Source organism: Serinus canaria, chromosome 11 (assembly GCF_022539315.1).
Source record: "Serinus canaria isolate serCan28SL12 chromosome 11, serCan2020, whole genome shotgun sequence".
Taxonomy (NCBI): Eukaryota; Metazoa; Chordata; class Aves; order Passeriformes; family Fringillidae; genus Serinus; species Serinus canaria.
Genome location: NC_066325.1, coordinates 17,751,805 through 17,779,310, shown reverse-complemented (window position 1 = coordinate 17,779,310; position 27,506 = coordinate 17,751,805). Strand labels below are relative to the sequence as shown.

The following is a 27,506-nucleotide window of genomic DNA, read 5'->3' as shown; positions in this document are numbered from 1 at the left end:
TGAAATACGAGAATATGGAATTTATTTCCCCCATAGATTTGTTTTCTTACCATTAATGAGTATAAATGTACATTGAATGTCTGGAAGAGGAATGGAATGGAGCTGCTGGAGGCACTGGAAGCAGTGCTGGCTCAGAACAGTTGCATCTGTCATGCAGCAGGAATGCCTGCAGTGGAACCTGCTCTCCAGATAGAGCTGTTTCAAATCAGACCTATCAGCATAAAGTGTCAGCTCAAATTCATCAGAGGCAGGAGAAAAACAAAACATTCTGATCCAGGTGAAACTCGAGCCGCTCTCTGGTGGCTTCCAGCTCTCCCTGGTGCTGCAGAATGGCAATGCTGAAATTCCCCTGCTGCTGGAAGTCCTGCTGCTCCTGCCAGGTTGCCTTTCAGGGGCTGGGATTGTGTTTCCTCCAGCTGAGCAGCTCCAGGGGCTCCCCAAAGCCCCTCTGGGCTCCTCCAGCTCGGCTTTGCCAGCAGCAGGGAGGGTTGGAGCCAGAAATTCTCCATCGTGTCCCAGGGCTCAGGACAGCCACTCCTCATCCCCCAGTGGCTGTTTGGCAGAGGTTGGTGCACAAATGAGCTTAGGTTTTGTGGAAATCTGATCATTTGCTTGGTAATAAGGTCCCGTTCACTCAAATCATCTCTGTAGCACAATGGCAGCACTTTGGGAGCTCTGGAGGCTGTGGAGTCACCACTGGGCTTATTGAATTTGTTGTTGAAGTGCTGATTAAATTTTACATTAAGGCAGAAGCACCTTGTCTTAAATACAAACCCTTTTTATGAGCAGTGGCTCACAGGCTTGCCTGTTCCTTTTCTTGGCTAATTTAGAGCCACAATGCAGCCATTACAAAGAAATTAAAAACTACAGAAAAATCACATCTGTGTACTGTGAAAAGGTATTTTGGGGCACTTGCTTCTTCCAAAAATGTTTGCAGGAGATAACAAGCAGGGTTTGGGATAAGCCAGCCTTGATTTGGGGTTTACCAGAGCAGCAGCCACGGGGACAGGCAGAGATCTTTGCTGCTGTCTGGGGTTAGATGTGCTCACAAAGCAGAGCCCATCCACTGGCTCACAAATGGACTCTGGATATACTGAAAATTATGGAAAATAGCAAAATGTTGGCATTTCTGTTCATAAAAAAGAACTGGACAGCATTAAATGTTGGCTGCTCTGTTGGGACAAGGCCCCTCTGGGTGGAATAAGGCCTTGGCCTTCAAAGGATTGCGATGATATTTTTCCTAAAGCTTCACAGGAGAAATGGGAGTGCCAATAATTAAATTTGTGCTGGAATCGACCTTTTGATGCCAATTGAGGCCCTGCTGTGTGCACACAGGGTTGGCAGGAGCTGTGCAAGGCGCCGGGGCTGATGGACACGGCGAAGGCTCACACTCCAACCCCAAAGAGCTGCCACTCCTGGCTCTGCTGAGAGGGCACCAACCCCAATCCTTGTGCCACGGGGTGCTCCTGGTGGGAATTCCGTGCTGAGGCTCCTCTGCAGGCTGTGCCTGGCCCTGGCTCACGGGCATGGACGAGCTGTGCTTGGCCTCTGCCAAGAGAAAGGGCCCGGTTCCCTGTCAGCACGGATCCCACCGAGCTCCCAGCTGCTCCTTCCTCCTCTCCCATCAAAGCTCCTGCTTGGACATGGCTGGCTGAGGCAGCAGCTGCACCACGGTGCTGGGCCCCGCGCTAGAGCCCAGCTTGTAGTCTTCACTGCCTGTGCTGGCAGAAGGAGATGGAAGGGATGTCTCAGGAGAGGCTGCGGGAGAGAAAAGAAACAGAATTAACGTGGACTTGTGTCAGAACTCAGGACGTACCTCTGAGAGTCTGGAGTTCCCTGAGACCCTTGCCAGGGGGCTCAGAGACCCTGGCACAGGCCCAGAACACCACGGAACAACTTAACACCTTTACATGAAGAGATAAAAGCCACAGCAGTTTAGATAATATAAAAATAAAGTACTCACAGAGTGTAAATGTAAGTTTTAAGATTTTTACTATAAGAGTTTCTGGTGACAAGATGGAGGGATTTAAGCGTGTCTAGCCTTTCTTCTTCTTCTCTACCTCCATCTTGTCTAGTGATGTTGGCACTTTTAGATTAATCTAAAGTAGAAACTCACTGTCTAATATAGATAATAAGTATTAGAAAACAATTGTAAATATTGTACATGTAGTTTGTAGTATATAAAGATAACACCGCCCTAGAAGTGGGCAGAGTGCCTCTGGCTGTCCTGCTAAATTAATCTCAGTGAGACAGAAAGAAAGAATTTTATAGATAAGATGCAATAAACAACCTTGAGACCGAAAAAATGAAGAGCCCTGACTCCTTCTTCAAGCACCGGGCTGAGCAAAAAGACTTTTGAACTTTTCTCAGAGTCACTCTGACCAGCTAGAGAGAGAGACCCCGAGAGACTTGGGTGCTGCTCAGTGGAAAGCAGCAAAACCATCCTACAAACCCAGGAGCAGGAGCTTGGGGATCCTGGCACGTCCTTCTTTCCTGGTTTGTGAGGAGGTACGGGGTGGACTGGCAGGACCAGTTCTCCTCAGGGTTTTCCATTTGTGGAATGCCCCCTAGTGCTTTTCAATCCTTCCTCTCCTTGTCACAGAGGAGCATCCCCTGCATCCCCACTGGACCTCCTTTACAGAGCACAGCATTTCTCTAATCTCCTTTGCTGGAAAGGGGCTTAAAAGCTCAATAAAAGCCACTTAAAGGACATGATGCCAACATTTATAGAGCTGAGAAACAGCAAAATACACTACAGGAGGTAAATGATTATAGCTGGCAGAGGGAGACTGTGAGTACAGGACGTTGTGATTGTTAAATTCCACATCTGCTCTACTTTCCTTTCTCCACAGCATGGTCCTACAGGGGATAAATGCCTGAACCCACCCCAGCAGTGCCCGGGGTGATTGAGGATGGGCTTGTGCTCAGGTCCTGCTGTCTGGCAGCAGCCACAGGGAACTCCTGCCATAAAGAACCATCTGGCCTCTGTTGTGGCATCTCCCAGTGCTGCCAAATCCATAGAGACACTCAGTTGTGATTTCTAGCCCTTTTTTTTCAGCCTTGTGTTGTTTCAGTAACATCTCAAAACCCCCCCTGGGTCATGCTACCATTAAAAATCCTAACTTCTCTTTGGAATCATGGAAAGGAGTCAGCCAGGGGGGCTGGGAGCTCTGATTCCATGTAACACTTAAAAACATATCAATAAACTTAAAGAACTTAACTAAACTTACATTTACTTCAATAAACCTAAAGAACTTAAATGTAATTTTAAAAAATAATAAACAAATAAACTTTTTAAAAAAATAAACAAAATTTTAAATAAATAAATAAATTTTTAAAAATTAAAATAAATAAGTAAACATTTTTTTTTCTGTGCAGCTGTGTCTGCTGCCCAGCTCCTTGGCTGTGCAGACACTAATGATGCAAATAATTAGTGAATAATGTAAAAATGGGCTGTAAATAACATAAAAAGGGGGACATACGGTCTGGAGCAGGGTGGATCACAGAGGTCATGTTGCTCTGCAGGACATGTCCTGGCAGTGGTTCCAGGTTGAGGCTGGGAGGTGCTGACTGGTACTGGAGATCAGCAGAGGTTCCTGCAAGTGGAATTGGGAAGAGACATCATTCCTTGCACAGTTCCTGCCAGGATGCTCTGGGCTAAATCTTTTTCACCCAGAGGATGTGGAAGACCTCTGTGGGTGAAGGTTAATGGCTCATCTTTGCTTCCTTCCCCTGCTCTCAGCCTCTGGCAGTGTAGGAGCAGCCTCCTGGGATGTCTGGGCTCCCAGCTGCTCTCCAGCTGCGCTCTTCTGCCTGGGGTGTGTCCCAAGGGCTGCTCTCATCCGGATTTCCCTTAAAGTTAGACATTTCACATGCTTCTAACAAAAGATGTGTTGCCTGCCTTAAACTGCCTAAGCTGAGTCCCACACCACAGAGGGGATCCTTTGCTGAGAATCTCACCAGATTTCCGGAGCTAGGCTGGAAAGAATGGCTCTGGGGTTGGACTGGAGTGAGAAGGACCCTTCAAGCTACAATTCATCAAACGGTTTTGGCTGGAAGGGAGCTTAGAGCTCATCTCCCTTCAAGCCCATGCCATGGGCAGGGGTGCCACCCACTGTTCCAGGTTCCTCCAAACCCCATCCAGCCTGGCCTTGGACACTCACAGGGATCCAGGGGCAGCCACAACTTCTCTGGGCACCTGTGCCAGGGCCTGCCCACCCTCACAGGGAGGAATTTCTTCCCAACATCCCACCTAAACCTTTTCTCTTTCAGCTTAAAACCCTTTCCCTCCATCCTCACAGAATTCACAGAATGACCAGGTTGGAAGAGACCTTCAAGATCATGGAGTCCAACCCAGCCCCAATAGCCCAACTCAGCCCTGGCACCCAGTGCCACATCCAGGCTTTGTTAAACACACCCAGGGATGGGGACTCCACCACCTCCTGGGCAGAACATTCCAGAACTTTATCACCTTTTCTGTGAGAAACTTTTCCCTGCTATCCAACCTACATTTCTCTTAACACAGCTTGGGACTGTGTGCTCTGGTTCTGTTGATCCAACACGTGAATTGTTTTGACTTAATGACCAATCACGGTCTGGCTGTGTCAGGACTCTGGAGAGAGTCACGAGTTCTCATCATCATTCTTTGTAACCTTCTGTGTCCTTTCTCTATTCTTTAGTAGAGTTTTAGTATAGCATAATATATAATATAATTAATATAATGTAATGTAGTGTGGTATAATGTAATATAATGTAATGTAATGTAATGTAATGTAATGTAATGTAATGTAATGTGGTATAATATAATATAATATAATATAATATAATATAATATAATATAATATAATATAATATAATATAATATAATATAATATAATATAATATAATATAATATAATATAATATAATATATGTAATGTAATGTAATGTAATGTAATGCAATGTAATGTAATGTAATGTAATGTGGTATAATATAATAGAATAGAATAGAATAGAATAGAATAGAATAGAATAGAATAGAATATATAATGTAATATAATAATATTATATAATGTAATGTAATGTGATAATAGAATAGAATATAATAGAATAGAATATATTTATATATTATAAAATATTATATATATTATAAAATATATATATTAAATAATATATTATAATATAATATAATGTGATAATTAATATAATATAATATAATATAATATAATATAATATAATATAATATAATATAATATAATATAATATAATATAATATAATATAATATATAATATAATATAATATAATATATAATTAATATAATATAATAATAATTTAGCCTTCTAAGAGCATGAAGTCAGATTCAACCATTTCCTTCCAACGACCCCAGAAAACACCACGCCCCTACCTCCCAGCAGCATCTCCTGCAGCAAGCTGTCGATCCTGGCCACTCCGAAGAGCTTCACAAACTGCACCTGCTCGATCATCTGCCAGGTGATGCTCTGCAGGGGCGGCAGCAGCAGCAGGATGTCGCTGAAGCGGCCCCGCGAGTCGTACTGGCGGTCGTTGATGTAATCCTCCAGGTTCACCTGCACCTGGAAGCGCATGTTCTTCACCTTGCCCGGCTCGCTCAGCCCTCTGCAGTCTGGGACAGGGGGAAATGCACTCAGGTGCTGGCCTGTTGTCCTAGGGTGATGCTATGATGTTTGTATCCCCATTGGTGTGCTTTGCTTTAGGGCAAATTTGGGAGGAAACCTCCGGAAAGCAAACCCACACGGCCCCTCCCTGCAACTGGTTTGGGAAGGATTCCTCGGAGAGAAGGGGAAAGAACCTATTTATTTAACAGGCACAGCACCCCCAGCACACAAAATGAACAATACTGGGTGACACCACTCTGTCACCGCTCTGACAAAAATGACAAATTCAGAAAGTCTCTCCTGGGTGGTCTCTCCATGATCAGTCCCTCCCGTGCTGGGGCAGCTGCTGCAGCCACAGGGTGCAAACTCTTGGTGTTCCCAGGTCCCAGTCTGGAGCAGGCTCGAGTGGGTCCGTAAAAGGGAAAGGAGAAACAGTCCAGGGAAAAATTCAGACTGCTGAGCTAAACTGACTAATGAGCAGGAGCAAAAAGCAGGAGCAAAGCAGGAGCAGGAGCAAGAGCAAAGCAAAAAGCAAAACCCACTCTATGTACTGCCATATCTGTGTGTCTCACCAGCTGTGGGGGAGCAGCTGATAACAAAACCAAAACTGATAACAAAACCAAACAAAAACATTCGCTCTCCAGAGCCAGTCGTGAAGGCACAGAACACAATATCCAGCATAAACAGCACACACAAATGGGGATCCAAGCATCATCATGCCACCCTGGGACAGCTGTGCAGGCAGATGTTGGCCTGCCAGACAGTGGGATAGGGAGTGGCGGGGTGGCTGGCTCTCACAATTAAAAGGCAAATATCCTGTATGTGTGTTAGGAGAAGTTTTATAGATTTATAGTTGTGTTTTACCCCCTTGCAATGTTATCAGGGTTGTTATTGCCCTGGGTTTGGTACATTTGGGAGGGTTGGCTCGTTACTATGGCAACAGCTGACCTCCAGTCAGGATTTATGGAAATTATTTCCACCACTGGACAGCAGAGAAGGATTTGATGGACAGAACTTTGGGAGGGGTTAAAGGGTTAAAAGGTGAAACCTCCATTGTGTGGGAGAGCACTTGGTGGGAAAGATCCTCAGCTCCTGGCACCGTAATATTCTATCTGTCCTCTGTTCTATTTTTTATAAGGTTTTAATAAACCTTCCCAAATTTTTGGGAGTGAGTCTCACTTCTCACAGGCAGGCTGTTTGCAGGGAGAAGCACGAGATGGCAGTGATGCTCTGAGAGGGTCTCCAAGATCAGCTGGCAGGTTGGGCTGCCATTGCTTCACATCTCTCATGGAACAGGGAAACAGTGAGGGGAAACAGTAATTGGAGGAGACTTTGAAGGAAACTGCAAGAAAAGAGGAGCTTGCTTCACATGGATGTGTCTGCCTACAGCCATTAGTGAAGGGGAAAAATTTAGAAGTTAAAACATTTATCCTTCCAAGGAAACAGCCTGGAATTTTCCCCTGAAAACTTGGAGTCACAACTGCCACCACTAAATGCAAGGAGTTTTTGTGCCTGGGTGTTGTGATTACACTCACTGCAGCATCAGGTTCTTGTCTTGCTCTCCCATCTTTGACCTGTGGTCAATCCTTTTTTTCAAGGACCACTGGCCCAGCTGTGCTTCAGCAGATAAATCTGCCCCTGGGTGGGGTGAACTGTTTGCATTTACAGCCTCCCACTCCTGCCTCTGCTGCTATCTAAACCTGAGATTTCTGGATCACTGCAGCATTTCCTTCACTGTCTGCAAGGAATCCACAGGCACCACATTTTGGGGGATGTAGTGCCAAGAGATTAGATAAAGTGGTTAACAAATGATGATGTGTCAGCACCAAGCTCGTTAGCAGGGATGAACTTCACTTCACACTCCCTCATTCCAGCTGAAACCTCAGCACCTCCTTGTCACATTGATCTAAAGCTGCACACTGATCAGCTGAGAAGGTAATTTGTCAAAATCAGTCTGATGAAAGCACCCCTGCTCTGCTCTCAGCAGGCTTTGGTGAGCCAAAGCTCATGAAACTCCTGGATCTTGATTTTGCATCAGTGAATACAGCAAAAAAACCCAATAATTAATGGCTGATACTCTGATTTCTCCATGCTAAAAGACAAAAGGGCATTGTCTGGACTTGGGATTGTTCTCCTATGTCCTCCCTGAGCTCCAGGGAGATACCCACTGGAACCTGGGCCGAGGCAGAACCCCCAGTGCTTCTGGAATACACAGAGCAAAGCTTCAAAACAAACGGGTTTTCCTCTGTATTTCCCTGTTCTCCATCCTGTGGATCAGCCCTGCCCTGGGTTGCTGCTGGCTTCCAGCAAGACCCATTAGCAGATCCCTGATATTTCTGGGCACTGTGAGCAGCCCAGCCCTCTGTGGTTTCTGATGGTGCTCTCTGGACTCTTATGGATGCTCCACGTTGCTGCTTGTCTGGCTCTCTCTGCTTATACATAATTAATACAGGCATGTATGCCCTTAATGATCATCTCCTGCATTTCAGGCCGATGGGCTTTCCCAAAGCCAAGCTCCTGCAGCAGCCAAACTCCTCCAGGGCCTGCAGAGCCTTGCACATCAGCCTGGCTGGAGCTCACGCTCAGGAATTGGTCACTTCTGCCTTAAACCTGCACCACTGAGTATTGCTCATTGCAGAATGGACAGGCTGAGATGCAGAGCTGCTCCCTAGGGGTTTTCCTGGGTTTGGGAGAGCCCCCAGCTGCTGTGCAAGCCCTGGGCCTGGCAGGCAGAGGGAATCTCACCTGGGTCAAAGAAGATGATGGCTTTCAGGCAGGCGTACTCGTTGTCGTCGATCTGGATGTCGCGCAGGGGCTTCACCAGCTCGTCCAAGATTCTGGTGGCCACACGAGCGATTTCCAGCTCTGGGCAGTGCATTGGGATGATGAAATCATTCCCTGGGAAGACAAGAGGAATTCCCCATCAGGTTTTGGCTCCAGCTCTGCTCTCATCCAGCAGTTCTCTGACAGTCCCAGTGCTGTTTGCAGCGGTTTCCAGCCTGCAGCTTTATAATCTGATCTGAGAGAGATGCAAGTCCCAGATCTCATCCCCTGGTGCTCATTTATCTCAGCTGAATTTATCACACTGTGCACACAGCCTGCTCTGTGCTCTGCTCTGCTTTGCCCTGTGTTACATCGAGCATCTGTTGGTAAGCAGTGCTGCACTGCTTTATTTTTTGGTTTTCTTTCCCCACACAAAGTTATCCCTCTCTCTTTTCTTTAATGTGAAGCTTTAATAATAAATAATAAATTGAAAAATAAAGAATTTGCCTTTTCCTATAAAAGGAAGCACCTATTTGCACTGTAATTTTTAATAGACATTTCTGATCAGTTTTCAAGTATCTATACCCAAATACCCATTGCTTGGGCCCTGGCCATTTCAGGTACAAAACCAAGATAACCCAGTGTGAGATGCCATTTAAATCCCGGGGCTTTCTCATCCACAATTTCAAAGCAGTGAGGGAACAGTTACAAAAATCCCAGTGAATTTACTGTCTCCTTTTGACTCCAGCACTGTGTCTCCACCCAGATGTGCAGCCCAGCAGTGCAGAGGGGGTTTTGGGGATGCAGAATGCTTGGGAATGACTTGGGAGGGGTGAATTATAAAAGCAGGAGTGTGTTTCACTCCCTTACCTAACAGCAGGAAATCAGTGTACGGGATGGACCTCTTGGCTACCCCGAGGAGCAGGTGTTCCCCTGCGTGGGCTCTGAGCAAGGCAACCTGCAGGTGGCACAGGAGACAGAAATAAGATTCCACTGGAAAAATCACAGGATGGAGTGCTGAGCTGCTGCTGTTTAATTAAGCCCCATTTGCTGTTTGCTTAGGTCTGGCAGATCTACAGATAAAGTTCTGTTCAGGGCTAGGAAATAACAGTATATTCACTTTGAGAAGTGAACAAGCTAAAGGAGAAGCTGGTTTTAACTAAAAGAGCAAAGAGGGGCTTTGAGCAATTCGAGTTCTTAGGAAATAATCTGATTCTATATTCAATTATTAGGTACCAGTAAGGGCAAAATCAGAACTGCCTTGTAATGCAGAACTGCTGAGTAATTCGAGTTCTTAGGAAATAATCTGATTCTGTATTCAATTATTAGGTACGAGTAAAGGCAAAATCAGAACTGCCTTGTAATTCAGATCTGCTGAGTAATTTGAGTTCTTAGGAAATAATCCGATTCTATTTTTAATAATGAAGTACCAATAAAGGCAAAATCAGAACTGCCTTGTAATTCAGAACTGCAGCAGCCTGACACAATCAGAATTTTTTGGCTGTATCTTTTGCAGGTTGGACTGACCAAATCTCTATTTTGAGGGACTTTGGCTACTGAGGTTGTTTTTAGCTGGTCCTTCTTTCTCTCCTGTTGTTTGATCTGCATGTTAATGCCAGATTCTCCCGTGAAAGCCCAGCTGGGAATTCCTCTCAAAGGCACTGGAATTACTGGGAAGGGCCACTGGGTTTTACCTGGTCGTCGAGGGGGAGCTCACAGAAGGCTGGGATGTACTTTGCCCATTCCACCAGCACCAGGAGCTGCTGTTTCATGGATTCACACACGTCGTGGATGGTGGCAATCTTCTTCATGGCAATGTCTGTGCTGTGCACGGGGCTCAGGGGTAAATACTGAAAGAGAAACCAGTTTGGGCTGTGTCTGCACCAGTACAACTCTGTTTTATCGCCCTCCACAGCGAGGGCTCATCCCTGGGGAGGTGTTCCCCTTGTGGTTCTTGGCTGTGTCCGACTCTCAGCCCGTGGAGCAGCTTCCACGAGGTGGTGCTCAGTCCCAACACACACCCAGCCCTCCTCAGCCTCCTTCCCTGCTCTCCAGGACAAAAAATCAACATTCCCATTCCAGCAGCACCGTGTCTCAGCTTCCCACCAGTCCCTCCTGCCAGCCAAGTGCATGGAATGCACTCAGGGTTGCTCTCTGGGACACAAAACCGCATTATTGGTCTCTGGCAGGGAGAGGGTTAAAACCAATAGTTTTTGAAAAGGAAGTGGGCTCAGGGCTGCCTGCAATGTGCAACATCTGGACCGTGTGTTTCAGTGGGGAAAGGGTATTTGCATAAGAATTTAAAGGATGCTCAGGGTGAAATTAATGGTGGGGTATGAAACAGAAAAGCAATCAGCGTCAGCTGAAGCCCAGTGGATTTACTCACATTATTTTTCTGCCCTGATAAAGAAGTTATGTGCAAAGATACAATCAACCATGACTGGAATATTATGTTCAGAGCAGGACAGAGTGCAGCAAGGAAGGATAAAATTCTTTGTGAATGCAGTGAGGTTTTAGGGGTGCAGCAACAATTGAGGCTGGGGGAAGAGGGACCTGGGCTCTGCAACATCCCTCAGCCCTTGGAATTTCAGCTTTTCCCACCAAAGGAGCCTCTGCTCCCTGCAGGATGTATGGCCCTGATAATGGATTTTTTCCTGTCTGCTTCTGGACATTTTGCATTTTCTTCCCTGTGGGTTGGTGCAGGAGCCATCCAAGGGCAGAGAAACCATCCAGCCCTGGCTGGTTTAGTGGGCTGGGATTGCTGAGGGCCATGGACCCGTCTGGGGGGGCTGTCCCCACGTGTCCTACCTGCTGTGCCATGGCCTCAGCCTGGGTGAGGATGTTGATGGACAGGGAGCCATTGTCCTCATAGCTGCTCCTGCGGATGCTGATCCTGTCACGCTCGTTCTGCACGGCTGAAAGGAGAGAGAGGGGTGCTGGTGCCAGTGAGAAAATCCCAATGGTTGTGTGAGAAAATCCCAATGGCTGTGTGAGAAAATCCCAATGGCTGTGTGAGAAAATCCCAATGGCTGTGTGAGAAAATCCCAATGGCTGTGTGAGAAAATCCCAATGGCTGTGTGAGAAAATCCCAATGGCTGTGCCAGTGAGAAAATCCCAATGGCTGTGTGAGAAAATCCCAGTGCTCGTGGCAGTGAGAAATCCCCCCCAAGCAGTGGCTGCTGCTCCTTGTGGTCCCTAACAGGAGTGGATGGGGCTTTGCTCCTGCAAGAGCCTCCCCTGGGGCTGGATTTGGAATAAGCAGCCTCTGGGGAGGGGAAAGGCCACTTCAGAGGGAGAAAACCAAGCCCAAGAGGGAGATGAGGCCATCTGGGGGTAGGAGCAACACCCATGGGGGGTTTGCTGGTCCTACAGGTTTGATGCAGCTCAGGGGGAGTTTGGGGGTTTGGTGTGACCCCTCTCCACCTGGCAGGGCTGGAGCCCTGGCCCTTGTGCCCCTTTCTGCCCCTTTGTGCCATGGCTGCACTGAGGGCTCGGTGCTGAGCTCCTGATACAGCAGGGTGAGCTCCTGTAGGGCTGGAAAAGCAGCCCCTGGTGCCACCTCAGAGCAGCCTTGGAGTGTCCCCTGCCCCTGAGGAGGTGACCCCAGGGGACATCACCACTCCTGGGGCACAGAAGGAGTCACTCCACGAAGGAAGCTCAAAGAAAAGGAAGTTTAAATCCCCCTTAAAACCATTTCCTCAGCGTTGCCCATCACCCAGCTGATTTCAGCCAGCCTGAAACCCCAGCAGCAGTGACACATGAAGACAGAACCAGCCAGGGTTTGTCACCAGCCCTGCTGCTGCAAATCCCTGCTGGAAACCAGCTCAGAGTCCTGGAACAGCAACACCACAGACCCTGGACACATGGCAGGGACACAGCAGAGGGAAGGTCAGCCCAGAGCTGGACATGCCATGGTGAATTGGAAAACCCCACTGATTTTTGAGGCCCATTCCACCCTTTAAACCTTCCTTCCCCTGAAGCACCAGCCACATCCATCATGCTCCATCAGCCTTGCACAGGGAACAGAAGGCATGGATTGCACTTCAGCACTTATTTTTGCAGCAACCTCTAGAGCTGACTCACCTCCACTGCAGCCATCAAGTGAAACAGCAGCAGAGAAAAAAAAAGAGAATTTCAATTGAACCCAAGCTGCTTTCAGTGCTGGTTTTTCCCCAAGCCCTCTTGCCTCTGTCCAGCAGCTCGGGGCTGGGGAAGGAGCCTGAACACACTCAGGGTTCTCCTGGCAGCTCCCAGGTCTTGGCTGCAGACAGCTCAGAAAGGCACTTGTCATGTCCCTGGAGCAGAGGGAGCGGGCAGATCAGCATGTGCTGATAGGGCAGCACATCCCCCCTCCTCCTCCATGCAGCAATCCCAGACTGATTTCACTTTATCTGGGCTAAAATGACTCAAACAGAGCTGCCAAAGCACGACTCACTCTGAGCTTTAACCCCTTGGGTGCAGAACTCTGGGGGTTTGTCTCCAAAGTGCCCCCCTGGAGAAGATTTTTCCAGCAATTTTTTCCCCCCTTTCTGCAGAATCAGCAGAGTTATTTTGCCATCATTCTTTTGAGTCTTTGCCTCGCTGCTGGGTCTTGTTTTAGAGCATCAGGACTCATTCCTGGGAATCCATACAAAGGGAAAAACGTGGGCACTGCTTTGCACAGTTTCTTTCTGCCCCCTCATGTCCAACCACTGCTCTGTTTTCCTCCCCAGCCTCTGACGAGGGGCCAACCAAGGCAAAAGGGCAGAAAACAAGCAGCAGTGACAAAAATCAATGCCTCCCCTTATCAACAGGAGTGCAGGGTTTGTTTTCCAAGATCTGGGGCTCAGTCAGGATCAGCCTGTGGGGATCTGACTTTGTACCTGCATCCATTTCTGAAGGGTGCCCCACACAAACACATCCCTGGAGCATTTTCAGGCTGTGGACACTACAGAGAGGCAATTTATCATCAGTTTAGAGAAAAAAACCCAGCTTTTGGGAGGCTCTGCTAGCCCTGCTCAGACAGCAGCACCAGTTGCTCTGTGTGTGAAGGGAGGGTGAGCCTGAAGGTGGTTATAGGAACCATAAATTTGGCACTTCAGGGGTTTTGCTGGACCACCAAAAAGGTGAGTGGCAGCATCTCAGGAGAAACAAGGCTGACCCCAGCTGTGTCAGCACTGGCTAATTTGTAAAATCCCCAAACACCTGGGTTTGTATCAGATGCTCCCCCTCGTGCTCTCAGGGTGGGCCTCTCTGCCTGCTCACAAGGAAAGGGACAGCTTTTGCCTTTCCAGTCGAGCTACACATCTGATTTTCTGTAAACCCTCCAGTGCCAGGCAGGCCTGCTCCCCATGACAGACTCCTTTAAGAAGCCTCAGGCTGTTTTTCCCCCCAGTCTTTTTATGGCACATATTTCAGTGCTTCCCTCATGCTCTGATAAGCTCAATCTTCCAGTGCAAGTGGATGGTACAGAGTGACTTTCTCAAGGTGATCCGGGTGTTATCTCTGAAAGCACCCAAGATGTGATGGAATTAGATACAAAGGGGAGTTAATGTTTCACCTGCCACAAAAATTAATCTCTCACTGTGCAGTGATTATATTGCTGTATTTATTGTGTTTGTGAAAGGGAAGGGACAGGTCACTCCTGGTGAGGCACTGGGAGTGCTCGAGGGACGTGCTGGCCCTGGGGGTGCTGGGCTCAGCTGTGATCTTGGCTCTGCTGCCAATAAAACCCAACCAACCTGCAGGAAGGGCTGGAAACCCAGTGCTGGATCCCTCTGTCTCCCAGGGGCTGCTGGTTCCAGAAGTGCCTGGCAAAATCTTTGCTCCCTGGGTTGTTTTTTTTCCCCTTCCCTGCACATTCCCAAAGCCAGAAAACACCACAAAGAGCCACCCAGCCCTGCAAGAAGGGACAGGAGTGCCCAGGATGGTGCTGGCCAGGGACAGCCTGGCCCCAAGCTGGGCTTTCCCACAGGGAGACAGGGCAGAGTGATGCTGGTGTCTCCCTCCAGGGACTTGTCCCTGGCCACAGCACGTCCTGGCAGTGGGAAGAGGATGGGAAAACAAACAAATGCTCCCTGTGATGCAGAACCCTTGGAGGGTTCTGTCACTCAGAGCAAGGCTGGACACTCTGCCTCCAGCTCTGGAAAAGCACACAGGGTCTGTGGGATTGCAACAAGCCCCCCAAACTGTTTGTCCTCACTGCCATGCCAGGCAGGGCCAGAGCCTGGGATGAGGAACCTCCAGGGAGTCCAGGAAATGGGGCACAGGCTCTGCCTGGGAGAGCAGCAACCAGGAACTTTCCACAGCAAATGCACAGGTTCCAGCTTTGGGAATTACTGTTTCCATCATTACCCCACTCAAACCAGCCCCAGTTAATGCTGGTGGGGTTGGGAATGTAGTGATAAATGGCACAGAGGGAGCAGGAGGAGGGCAGTCCCTGCCTGGTACACTCACAGTGTTTCTGTGTTCACCAGCAGATTTAACTCCTCCTGCTGCCTGATTAATTTATATCCACAAATAATCTTTTTTTTTCCTGAGCTACCTCGGATTTTGTAGGTGTGGTGTGTTTTATTTGCAAATAAATCCCAATGGTACACGTACATTTAATCCTTTCATGGGCCTGTGGCCTGATTTATGACTACTGAAGGTAGAGAAGATCCTTTATCTTTTCCATCCTTCTTTGCAATAAACTGCAGTCCCAGCATTCTGAAAGCTGGCAAAAGAAACGTGCAAACAAAAGGTATGAAACAAGACAGAGGCCCTGTGAAGCACTATAAAACTGTCCTATAAACCTGTCCAATTTCACAATAATAAAGAAAAGCCTCAAACCCTCCCTCATACACTCCCTCCTTATTGTTGCAGCAATAAGTGATATAACAATTTCTTTTTTTACTTCTGCATAAAACTAAAGAAGTTCATTCACATTCACAAATTACTTTGAAGGGGATGAGAGGTTAAATATTAACCCCTCCTTTATTTTCCCCCCACCAGCAAGCTGAATCCTGACAGTGCTGGCCTTTCAAAAGGCTTCCAGGGTTTCAGGCACTCAGCTCCATGTGAGGATGACCTGGCTCCCTTGAGGAATCACACCCTGCTGATTTATTCCAGGTTAAACAGGATCTCAGGGAGATGCTAAAAATAGAATCTCGCTGTTTTCTTTGGGTGTTTGAGTACCTGGTGTTCTACTCAGGCACTGATGCTGCAGTGACCAAAAACCTGTCTGGTGGCATTGTGCAAGACAGCAGAAATCCTCTGAGCCAACAGAGGAACTCAGGGGGAACAGCCAGAAAACCCCCAAAACATCCAGACCACCCTCTGGCACAGCCCCAGCCTTAACCCCAACACAAGAATAAAGGAGTGAATCTCCTGTAAAAATCTTAGATCCTGACCACAGAGGTGTTTAGGGCAAAAAAGGGATTTTTGTTCAGGCAAGGCTATCCCTCTCCCCTCATCCTAAATCAAACAGTTGTTATTAAAGTGAATTATTGATACCAAAAATGCAATTGGGATAGGAGTGATTCTGAGTGAGCTATTTTCTAGGAAATCTGGGAACTGGGCTTTCCACCAGACTCAAGTTTTGTCCCTTCCCAGCTCTCATTGGTGCGGATGGAACCTGGATCCCATCTCAGTTCCCAAGCCTCTTGTGGAGGGCAGTCTTGGTCCTTCCTGAAAGTAGGATCAAATTCAGGCTGCACAGACAAAGCAATCTAAAGATCAACAGGTAATTTTCTCAACCTGTTCAGTGCCCCACCACTCTCTGGGGGAAGAACCTTTCCCAAATTTTCAACCTAAATCTCCCCTGACACGGCTGAAATCCTACAGCTCCAGGCAGATCTGGTCACCAGTAGCTCAGGTATTTGAATTATATGGTTATTTCTTTAGGGAGAAACTTCCCTTCTTCCAGGCTACACAGGTCCTTGTAATTCCTCCAGAAAAGGAGGAATCCACTAGAAAAGTTTCCAAAATCCACTAGAAAAGTTTCCAAAAGGGAAAAAAAGAGAGGGAAAAAGAAATATCCAAACATGTCACGACACATCTTACAACACATGAAGATTGGGGGAGGAAAAAAAAAAAAACCACCAAAAAACCAATCCCTCTGGATCCAAAATTCCCTTTTATCAGCTAGCTCTGCCAGGGAACAGCAGGTTCTCCAGGCTGAGCACACAGGCACCGAGCAGTGGGTCAGTGGGGCACGGCGAGGGTGACACAGCCCCGCTGACCCCACCCCAGGTGCATTGTCACAGCCAGCCTGGGAAAAGGATCGTTTCCAGCTCCTTCTGGATAAACAATGCTGCTGCCACACCCTGGCAACTCTGCCTGCCGTTAGAAGGGCTGGCCCCAAAGGAATGTGCCAGGGAAAGAGGGTTGTGCCAGCGCTGGGACACGGAGCGAGGATGTCACCGCTGCCGCCTCCCAACACCGAGCCCTGCACGCTCCAGAAGGTTTTGTACCAATATTTGGCCACTCCAAGAGTGCCCCACGCAAGACACGGCTTCCCCTTCTCCCCAAGGCTTCGCAATACTGTTTAATATTAATCTAGAACCACCCAAAAGCAAACAGCCCTGTTCTTTTTTGTGCACACAATTGTGCAAGAACTTTTCTGTCCCGGTCCTGCCCGTGGGCTCGGGACAGAGCTCTGGTCAGCTAAGCTAATTTCTGCACAGCAGTTGCTCAAGGTGCTTTAAAATCTTCCCTGCCAAACACAGGAGCGTTTTCCGAGCGCGCAACCTGGCTGCACTCATAAAAAAGGAGTTTCAAGGAATGTGGCGATGTGGAACTTGAAATGAGTCATCTCCCATCAAGCTGCACTCAGTGATGGAGGGATGAGCCAAGGTTTTATAACTTTTACCATAAAAACCAATAAAAATCATGCTTCAGCTCAAAGAATAGATCTGATAATGAGATTTCAGCAGTGCAGTTTGCTGCATTGGCAGTTGGCTTTATCCCATCTAGAACTGACCAAATCAGCTTCATTTTTGTCTTCATTAATTTGAGCACTCTTTGTTTTTCCATCTGCTGTATTTACTCCGTTTCTCCTAAATTAAACCAGTCGGCATTTTTGCTTCATCCATGATTTATGCCAGGTTTCAAAACACCCTTCTTCTCCAGGAAAACATATGGTCAGACCATGGGAAAGATCATTTAATCACCAGTAAAATCTTATGAATTACCAGAAACCGACAGCAAATTTTCCCTTGGGTTCAGTGGGGCCACAATTCCACCCCTTGGGTGAACTTGGTGATATGGAAAGAAACTTTCTAGCTCCTTTCTAGCTCCCTCATCTTTTAGCTGTCAGTGGGTTGGGAAACAGCACAAATGAAGGGTGAAGAGTGTGAAACAGAACAAAGGGTGTAGAGTGTGAAACCATCACCCAACAACCTGCACCTGGGGTGGGTTGGGCCCCCAGTTTTTCAGGCACTCGGTGGATGAGGAAAATCACAATAAAACAGGATCATCCACGCTCTCCCAGTGTGCAGAACTGGACAGGTGCTGTGGTAGATCCCAGAATTCCCCAGGGAAGCTGCATGTAGGCACAGGTTGACAGAAAAGGGGTTTTCTTGCAGAGAATTAGGCACTATGACTATTTCCTTTAGAAAGGGCACGTCCTGCTGGTCACTGGCACCCAAACCTACAACTCTGCTCCTCCTCAGTGCAGACAATGGGAAGTGCAACAAAAGGTCTTGGCCAGGATGGGGCTGGCCCTTCAGTGCTGGTGCTGGCCCTGCAGTCACCCTGTCACCAGCAGCACGACCAAAGGGTTTCCTCTGAGTCGTGTCCCCTGCTGGGGCACATGAGTCAGCTGTGGGGGACACATGAGCCACCCTGCTCCTGGAGCTCTGCCCATGTGCCATGGAGGAGAGGCTCCCACCCCTTCAGGCTCTGGGCTCAGGCTGTACCTTGCCCTTGCATGCAGCTACGTGAGCATCAGCTGAGCCAACCACGCCAGCTGAAGCAGCACACTGATGGCATTTATGAGACTGGAGGTGGCAGGTCCTCGCTGAGATTGGCACAGGTGGGATTAGGAGTCACACCAGAGGGTATGGAGAGAGGAAATTGCTATTGTAAAGCACTTAGGGACCAAATAAGCCCTGAGGAAACCCATCCCTTTCCCAGGACTAACAGACCAGCCTCACAGGATGGGTGAATAATGTCACCAGGCTCCCATTGAAATTGAGATAAAATGGCAAATGGTTTTTTCAGCTGCAAAAAAAAATATCTCTCTGTGACACACAATCATCTTCTCTCCAGCCAGTGCTGCTGCTGCTCCCCACCGTGCTCTGCAGTGGAACAGGGCCTAAGAGAGCAGCAGGAAGGCTGCTGGAAATGTCTCTTTGCACCCACCTTCCTTCTTCATGCCAGCTCTGAAGCATTTCTTCAGCCTGCAGTACCTGCACTGGTTCCTCTTGTCTTTGTCTATCACACACTGTCGGTTGAACCTGGGAGGAGATGGGAAATACAACATGGAGCAGCCCCCTCACCCTGAGCAGCCCCAAACACAGCCCCAGAGCTCCCTGAGCTCCACACTGCATGATCCTAGAGAAGAGTCAAAGGTTTGCCAGAAATGGATGGAATCAACCTTGGCTCGGCCCAGCCCCTCCTCTTCCCCACCGCCGCTCCTTCCAGCTGGGAGCTGCAGACCACCCACCCTGCAGGGACTGGGATGGTTTTGGCCATGAAAACACGACTGTGACTCAAGTTGTGCTTTTGTAGGAGCTCCATCTCCCACCTCCAGACAGTTTTTTGGGTGTTTGGCGCTGGGGTTTGTCTGGTTTCACTTGTTAACTGTTCTGCGATTTGCGCAGAATAAAACGCGTTAAGGGCCACAAGCCCTTTGGGTCTGCAGCCTTGGGAGCCCGTGGCCTCCCAGTTCCTCCTCCTTTCCATGGGGATTTAGGAACCCTCATGCTGCTCCAGGGGTGGCCCACACAGCCTTGGCAGCTCTCCCCATGGAGGCTGGAACAATGGAAGGGGAATCTTCCATGCAGAGAGAGGTGACGTGGGTTTCTCCGGGACCATCAGGTTGTAAAAGCTGAGGAACTTTCCCAGCCTGGTAAAAAGCCAAAGGTACAAAAGCCCAAAGACTTCCAGAGGAATTCACGTCTGCCATAAGCAGGGCTCTGAGCTGGGCTGAGCTCACCAAATAAGGGCTTGCACACAAGCTTGGCTTCAACACTGTGGATCTTCCCTGAGCTGCCAAATATCACAGAGATTCATGGATTCCTGGGGAGAGGCAACAGCTCTGCTCCCAGGAGAGTGACAGCTGAGATTCCAAATAAACCATCACAGAGCTCATCTCCTCCTGCAGGAATCCCACAGCTCATGGGGTGGGCACTGTGCAGGTGGACACTGCTGTCACCTCAGGTGTCTTCCATGGCTGGTGTGAACAGGAGTGATAAGGGCACCAGGAACATTCTGAACAAGTAGGGTTGATTCGCATTGGAAAAATTTGGAATGCCCTTAGAGGAGGAGAAACTTTGGAACAGAAAGAAAACTTCCAGGTTTTAACTAGAGATGAAGGGCTTAAGTGTATTGAGGTTTGGGATTTCTTTCCACTTTCTCCCGTGCTAAAATAAATATCATTTTTCTAAGGTCTATCAAGATAGCAGCTTTATAATTGGTAGCCTCCTCCTGGCAAAAAACAAAACCTCTCTCAAAAGTAGACCTGTGTGCCAAAGTGGATGTGAATCATCTCTGGTCCACACATATTTCTCAGAATATTCATAAAATCATCACTGATAAGTCAGTGCACATAATTTTTTTGTATTTCAAAACAAGAATGGAGAAACTGTGAGAGGGCTTTGGAGGTGACAGATTCTTGGATGCCAGTTGTTTTTTACCAGGAAAAGCAAGAAAGATGAAATCTCTGGAGCTTTGGTCCTTTGCCACCTTGGCTTCCCCTTGCTGGGCTGTGACGAGGTCACGGTATCACTCCACACCCAGTGTCTGCATTTTTGTGTTTTACACATCAGTCAAACCTCAGGTTTTAGGTTGGACTGGAAGATCTTTTCCAACCTAGTCCGTTCTGTGGGCTGTGAGTTTCCCTCCATCCTCAGATCTTTGAGTTTCCCTCAATTTACCCCATGGGGAAAGCAGCGATGGCGAATTCACTCAATGCATCGCTTGGCACCACAGGAGCTCTCAGAGTCCAAATGAGATAAGACCAAGTCTAGAGCCAGGACTGAGTTTACTGCTTATAAACCAAACTGCAGTCCTACTGGTGGCTTTCACAGCGTGGCAACTTGGCATTTGGGATACAATCCCCTGATCCCAACCCCAAATCCCTTCCCGCATGCTCAGACCGCGTTCGCTGCTTGCCGGGGTTCGGTACCTGCAGGAGTAGACGTGGTTCTTGCGGACGCTCCTCCTGAAGAAACCTTTGCAGCCGTCACAGCTGGAGGCCCCGTAGTGCTTGCCAGTGGCTCTGTCCCCACAGATGGAGCACAGGGAGCTGACACCGTTGGGGAGCAGGTTGGTGTTTGCTGACTCGGCCGCGATGGCCTCTGCGGGCACAGAACGGGGACAGTCACAAAAAATCCCTTTGCCAAAATCTTTCCTCCTAAGAAGCTGGGAAGCTTCAGATTCTCCCTGTTTTGCTGCTCTGAAATGTGATTCAAAGAATTGTTTAGCCAGCTTGTGAATTGTTTTTAATTAATAACCCATCACAGCCAGCGGTGTCAGACTCGCTGAGTCTGTCACGAGATTTTATCACTCAATCCTTTCTAACTTTCTGATGTCTCCTTCTTCAATTCTTTTAGTATAGCTTTAGTACAGCATATATAATATGATATGATATGATGATATGATACGATATGATATGATATGATATGATGTAATATAATGCAATATAATGTAATATAATGCAATATAATGTAATGTAATGCAATGTAATGTAATGTAATGCAATGTAATGTAATATAATGCAATGTAATATAATGCAATGTAATATAATATAATGTAATATAATATAATATAATATAATATAATATAATATAATATAATATAATAATATAATATAATATAATATAATGATATATAATATAATATAATATAATATAATATAATATAATATAATATAATATAATATAATATAATGCAATAGAATATAATGCAATAGAATAGAATAGAATAGAATAGAATGCAATAGAATATAATGCAATAGAATAGAATAGAATAGAATGCAATAAAATAATAAATATAATATAATAAATATAATACAATAATTATAATACAATAAATATAATATAATACAATACAATACTATATAATATAATATAATAATAAATCAGGCTTCTGAAACATAAAGTCAAGATTCTCATCTCGTCCCTCGTCCTGGGGAGCCTCAAACACCACCACAGAGACCTCTGAATTTATGGTCATGCTCTTCCCAAGATCAGCTCCCTTCTGGTACTGGTGTTTTTCTTCAATGATTAAATGATCAGAGAGATTTCAAGCTGCATAGCCCAAACTGCTCCTGAGAATTTATCAATTATCACTGCTTTCCTGCAGAGATATAAAGGAACCTCACTTGCCTGTGAGTTATTTGGTTTTGAGGGATGGGGAGCCACCTCCTCAATGAGATGCCTGGAGAACATGGTTCAAAGCTGGTCTCCACAGAAGAAAAGCTCATTAACTTGAACAAATAGAATGCAGAGAAGAAACAGCAGAGGCAGAAAGGATGAGCTGCATCGTGCCCACGACAGAGGTGCTGAGGATAAAAGACTGCTCTTGCTGCAGCTGGAAGGCAGGGACAGCAGCTCCCACAGGGATCACTTCTGTTCCAACTCTGGTCCCTCCTCTGAAATTCTCTCTGAAGAGGCTCACTGCTTTCCACCAGAAAGCAACAGAGTGTGCAGGAAGATCAGGTTTCTAAATGAGGGACCTAAAATAAGGTGACATGAACGCCCTCTGTCATGTCCTCTGTTTGCACCCACTTGTTTGGGGCAGGAATAGCTCTGCCCCTGCGTGCACACACTGCTGAAAACTCCCCTTGGAACCTCTCCCTCTGCCCTCACCACCAGACTTGCTGCCCTCTCAGTCCTCCTAATTTGAGGCACAGCTTGGGGAAGGAGAGGACAGGAGACCCTTGTGAAGAGGGCAGCTGACAGGGTTTGTATCTCCCCATCTGTTTGCAGAGCCAGACACTCACTGCAGAATGATTTTCTGATTTATCACACCTCTGGGAGCATGTTCTGTGCTCCAGGGGAGCCCATCTGATGCTCCAGGGACCTCAGAAAAGTCCCTGGGACTTTTCTGGGATGTGTCACCCTCCCAAAAGAGGTGGGGAAAGCTCAGCTTAGCAGTTTCTTAGAGAAAACTCCTCAAAGGGGAGGAATTGCCACCTGATCTGCCTAGAGAGAGCTTTCCAATCCATAATGCATAAAAACAGCTCTGGGGAATCCACACACAGAATATATCCAGGGAGAGAGCAAGAGAAGGTTGTTTTTGTGTGTGAATACACATAAAAATTTATAGTGAAAGTATTTGCTGTGACATGAAAATTGTAATCAAAAAATCAAACATCCCAAACACCCCCTCCAAAAAAAAAAAATAGCAAAGCCAACAAAGCTTTAGTTTTTCAAATCTGGATAGTTTCTTAGCTAAGGCTGAGATAAGGACATTTTTAGGCAAGACTTCACTAATGCAAAGTTCAGATTTCCTGCCACCTCCTAAAATAACCCTTTTGGTCCATATTCACCTTCTGGGGTATGGAGGAGTGAATAAGTGGGTCACAGCAGGATGGGAGCAACATGACAAGAAAGAACAACAGCACCAAAATCATTCCTAGGTCATAATGACAGGAACTGAGATTTGCCTCTTCCCAAGTTCTCTGTAAGATTCTCCCAGCCCTGACATTTGTCAGGAAGTCACACATGGATCCTTTGGGAGCATTGTCTATGTCAGATATGTTTAATGGCAATTTAGGTTAATTTTTAGGTTTTTTTTTTTTCCCAATTATTCTTGATTTTATATTACTTAATAACTTAGTATTAAATGAACTGCACAGAACATTCCTGGGAGGATAACTGCAGAACATTTGGGCATCAGTTGCTCCATCCATTTCTTTGAAGGAGCCCATGACCACAAACAAATGCACTGTGTTGGATTCCATTTTAAAAATATGCTCAACTGAAATAAAGATAAGGCAGCCAATTTCCTCTTCACTCCACTCATGCTTTCTCTAGACCTCAGAGGAATCAAGCCAAGGTCAAACAGTTCAGGTCTCCAACAGATCCTTCATCCAGGACCAGACTGCAAAATATTCCTGGTGCTGGGAAGCATTTACTCACCAGAAAAGACTTTATTTCCTTTTGTGTGAGTAGGACATGAGAATCTGCTTGCTGATATAAGGAAGAAATGTATAATGTGGCCTTAAACCAGGTATTACTGGTATTAATTTCCAGGCCCCTGGAAATTAGCAAACCAAATTTTGCCCTCACTTGTATCCATGGAAGCACAAACAATGTGCCAGTGAGCTGGGTGGCTTGGGTTAGGGCAGCTCCAGAACTAAAAGCTCAAACCCTGGGAGGGAGCCACGTGTCCTTTTCAGCTGAATTGGCTGAATGTGAACAGAAATTTTAACAAATAAAAGGCCCTAATCCAGAAGGCACGTTAATTATGATGGCAATTTTTAATTACAAAATCCCGTCACCAGCTCACGATGGGCTCCAAATGAGAATTAGCTCAGAGAAGAGCAAAGCCCAGCTGATGTCACAGGCACCAGGAGACTCTAACACAGCTTCCAACCCTCCCCAATATTTGGGTTTTTCCTGGACTGGTCTCTGTGAGGAAGGACCAGGATCCCTGGCAGCACAGTCCCTGCCTGCCTGTGAGATCTGTTTTGTGTGCTCCATCCCTGCCTGCCACCAGGAGATAACCTGAACAGCTCCTGTGCTGTGCCACTCTGCCCTTGAGATCTCCACTGCAGAGATGCTCTTGATCTTGTTCTCCAGGGAGAGACCACAACTCATCCTGACTTGGTGTGGCTCCCAGGCTGAGCTGAGGCTCTGCTTGTGGCCAGACCCCTCTCTGGGGCTGCCCTCAGCTTCACTGGCAGAAATATCTGAAGCTGGTTTTTGAGTTATATATAATTTAAAAATATATAAAAATATAACATATAGTATAATATAATATATATGAAATATTATTATAATTTTTTGGAATTACATATAATCACTGTGCAGTCTGGGAGCTCCCTAAGGCTGAGAAGAGCGCCCGGTGGCTTCCCCAGATTTGGGATCAGCCAAGTTCACAACTGAAATGCACACAAATTTTTTGGTACCTCTGTCTGTTAATCATTGTCTGACCAGGGCTGAGATGATAATGCCAGTTTTACAGAGATAAGAAATGACACTGAGGATGTTCTCATCACGCCTGACTCCTGCACTGCTTTTCCTTTCAGTTCCTTTACTGGCTCCAGCTCCTCTAGATGCACATTGTAAAAGAGAATTGTCATGCAATACTTTCCAGGGTGGCTTTTATCTACCAGGAAATCCAAGTTTTGGTGCACATAATTTGCAGTTAACAAACCCCCAAATTACATGTGCTGGGCTAGAACTTTGTGAAGAGATCACAAGTGTGGCTTTGGGGCTTGAACACACACAGTCAAACTCGGTGCCAAAGCCAGCATTGTGAAACCTGCACACACAAATGTAGGGCAGGAGGGGCTTTAAACCCTGGCCATGTGCAGGTCAGCCTCTTTCTACATCAGCTTTTAGCAAATAGAGGGGTTTTTGAGGTATAAAACATAGCTGGGATTTAGGGACCCCAACACGTATTTCACATAAGAAAGAATTAGCAGGGATTTTTGCTCCTTTCCTTTTGCCAGTTTTTCTATTTAAACCTTACATATTTCTTATATCACTCCCATAAAGTGTTCTATTCTTTGTTTTGAATTAATCTTAAAGTATTTGGCAAATTAGGAGCTATTTGAAGGTGGAAAATCCAAAATACATATCTGGGCAAATCTCAGAATGGCAGCAGCTTCATGAAGAAGAAACATCTAAGCACAGGAAGTGCTCCACAAACTTATTCCACCCAAAATTTTGATGAAATAATGTTCTGAAGAAGGAAAGAGATGGTTTCAAGAAAGCATGACCTAATTTGAAAAAAAAATATTCCAGTTTTCACTTTTGGAATTGTTCAGAAGGTAAGAAACTGCTCTGAGTCCACCAAAATAAATATTTCATCCTTTCCTGTTCATGTTTATAGAGGGCAAAGCTGTCATCATTTAGTAGGGAAAATACAGATGACCCTTGGGAGAGATACAAGCAATCTGAAAAAAATCCAGTATAGTTATAAAAAAAACCTAAAATGAGGTTGTTTCTTGATTCTAAGGAATTTTAAAATATTTCTGAAGCCACAAGGAAACTGTGATTTTGAATTACCTCAGGGGACTGAACTCGGCTGGACAGCAATAGATTTCCATGCATGGCCATTTCATGTATTTTTTGAAGTTATTTTTACAAACGGTAGAGAAGGACACTTACCCAAGACAAACAAGCTAATTTCAAAGCAGCCACTTCCCGAGAGAGCTGGTTAGTCATTAACAGCTAAACAAATAACACAATACTGAGTTCGATAAAGTTCAGAAAAAACCTCAACCTGTCAGTTCTGCTGTGTGAATCAACAGAGAGCCCAAACAGGCACTGGTGGTTCGCTTAAAAGATTATATTGAATTTTGGGGGAATTTGTGCTGCTTCAAAAAGTGAAAAATATCTTGTTGTTCAATGGGAAGGGACGAAGCGAAACATCTGTGTTAAATGATATTTCTGGAGTAGGATGGGAGGTGGAAAGCTTTCTGCAAAAATAAGATCCAGTCTAGTGGAGCTTACAAAAATTATATATCGAAAATCCTTGATTTGAGGATAGCCAGAAATTACAGAAGGCAATTTAAAATTCAAGTTCCTTTGGGCCTTTTAACTTTAGGTGTCTCCTGACCTCCCTCCAGGCCTCACAATAATAAGTCTAATCATTTCATATTGTAGGTGATATCCCTACTGAAACTCTGATTTCTTTTGATGAGCCAGTTAACGAGCAAATGTGAAAATCCCATCTTAATTTCGCTAAGCTTCTTAACGAATTAAAAGCCTGCCAAAACTCCCCAAAGGGATCGCTAACGCCCGAATCTCATTCAGCTGCACGACTGGTTTCATGCAAGATGACCAAAATGCCCCTTATTTTTACACAGCAAGCAGCTGATTTCACAGGAGGGAGTTCACTTTTTGTCAGAGTACTTTTGACTGCAGAGAAATTAAATGCCACACCAAGCGCTTTATTCCTGCGAACCGAGCGGAAGTCTCGGCGTATAAACACTCCCGCCTCCCAGCCAAGAAGTCCTTTGTGCCCCAAAAACTGTTGGACCATCTTGGTAGCCAGAAAAGGAATGCAAAGCTAGCAGTGATTTGGATATTGTTCCTCAGTTCAAGTTCCCAGGACCAGCTTAAACAGGGCACACGGTCATGGACAAATGCTGTTTGGGACGAGGCGTTTTCCCGAGGATCAAATACCAACTGAAGTGGTATATGGGAAGGAAACACACATTTGAACAAGAAGTTTTGGTAATAACTCCTCTCATCTGCAATACAGCAGGACAAACCCAGGGAATGCCATGAAGACCTCTGCCAACACCTGCAAGACCTGGTGGGCTCTTCGGGGCGTGACGCTCAGCCCGCCAACGAACAGAATAACCCCAAAGAATAACCCAAAACGGGACCGGCAAGAGGAGGGGTCGCGTTTCAACCCAAACATCACCACGGATACAACAGAGGTTGACAGCTCAGCTGCTTAAATATTACCCCTTCCACCCTTTGCCCCATAGCTCCCACCAGCCTTTCCTCTGTGTCCAGCTTCACAGCAAAGGTGGCGCAGCTTATCCAAGAGAAAACGAATAAAAATCTCACCGGTGTTGTTGGGGAGCACGCGGAGGTTGTCGAATTCCAGCATGGTGTAAGAGGAGTCCAAGGAGTCGACATAGTCTGGCATATCCATGTCCATGATGGACTGACAAAGCTTCATTATTACCTGACAACAGCGAGGGAAGTGGCAGGAACGGCCCCGCTGTCAATCACCAAGGTTTCCTCTGCAGAGAGAGACACCCCGGTCCTCGCGGTGACAAATCATTACCCAGCTCTGCCCGCGGTCCCTCCCCGT

At 46.5% G+C, this 27,506-nt stretch overlaps 1 protein-coding gene across 1 annotated transcript; it reads right to left on the bottom strand.

Annotated features, from left to right (window-relative positions):
- Window positions 1–27,506, bottom strand: LOC103816747 (hepatocyte nuclear factor 4-beta-like). The gene is made up of 10 exons (XM_009090765.4): window positions 27,257–27,506; window positions 20,686–20,857; window positions 18,699–18,793; window positions 11,184–11,290; window positions 10,070–10,225; window positions 9,246–9,333; window positions 8,358–8,510; window positions 5,384–5,620; window positions 3,483–3,596; window positions 1–1,758 (listed from the first exon to the last, which is right to left on the bottom strand). The coding sequence occupies exons 1-10, from the start codon at window positions 27,369–27,371 to the stop codon at window positions 1,625–1,627; spliced, it is 1,371 nt and encodes a 456-aa protein (XP_009089013.1). The 5' UTR covers window positions 27,372–27,506; the 3' UTR covers window positions 1–1,624.

Coding starts and splice junctions, on each gene's coding strand:
- LOC103816747 (XM_009090765.4), bottom strand. CDS start 27,371: ATGAAGCTTTGTCAGTCCATCATGGACATGGATATGCCAGACTATGTC. Junction 20,858..27,256: donor CGTGCTCCCCAACAACACCG/GTGAGATTTTTA, acceptor CTGTGCCCGCAG/AGGCCATCGCGGCCGAGTCA. Junction 3,597..5,383: donor GCAGGAGATGCTGCTGGGAG/GTAGGGGCGTGG, acceptor TTCCACTTGCAG/GAACCTCTGCTGATCTCCAG.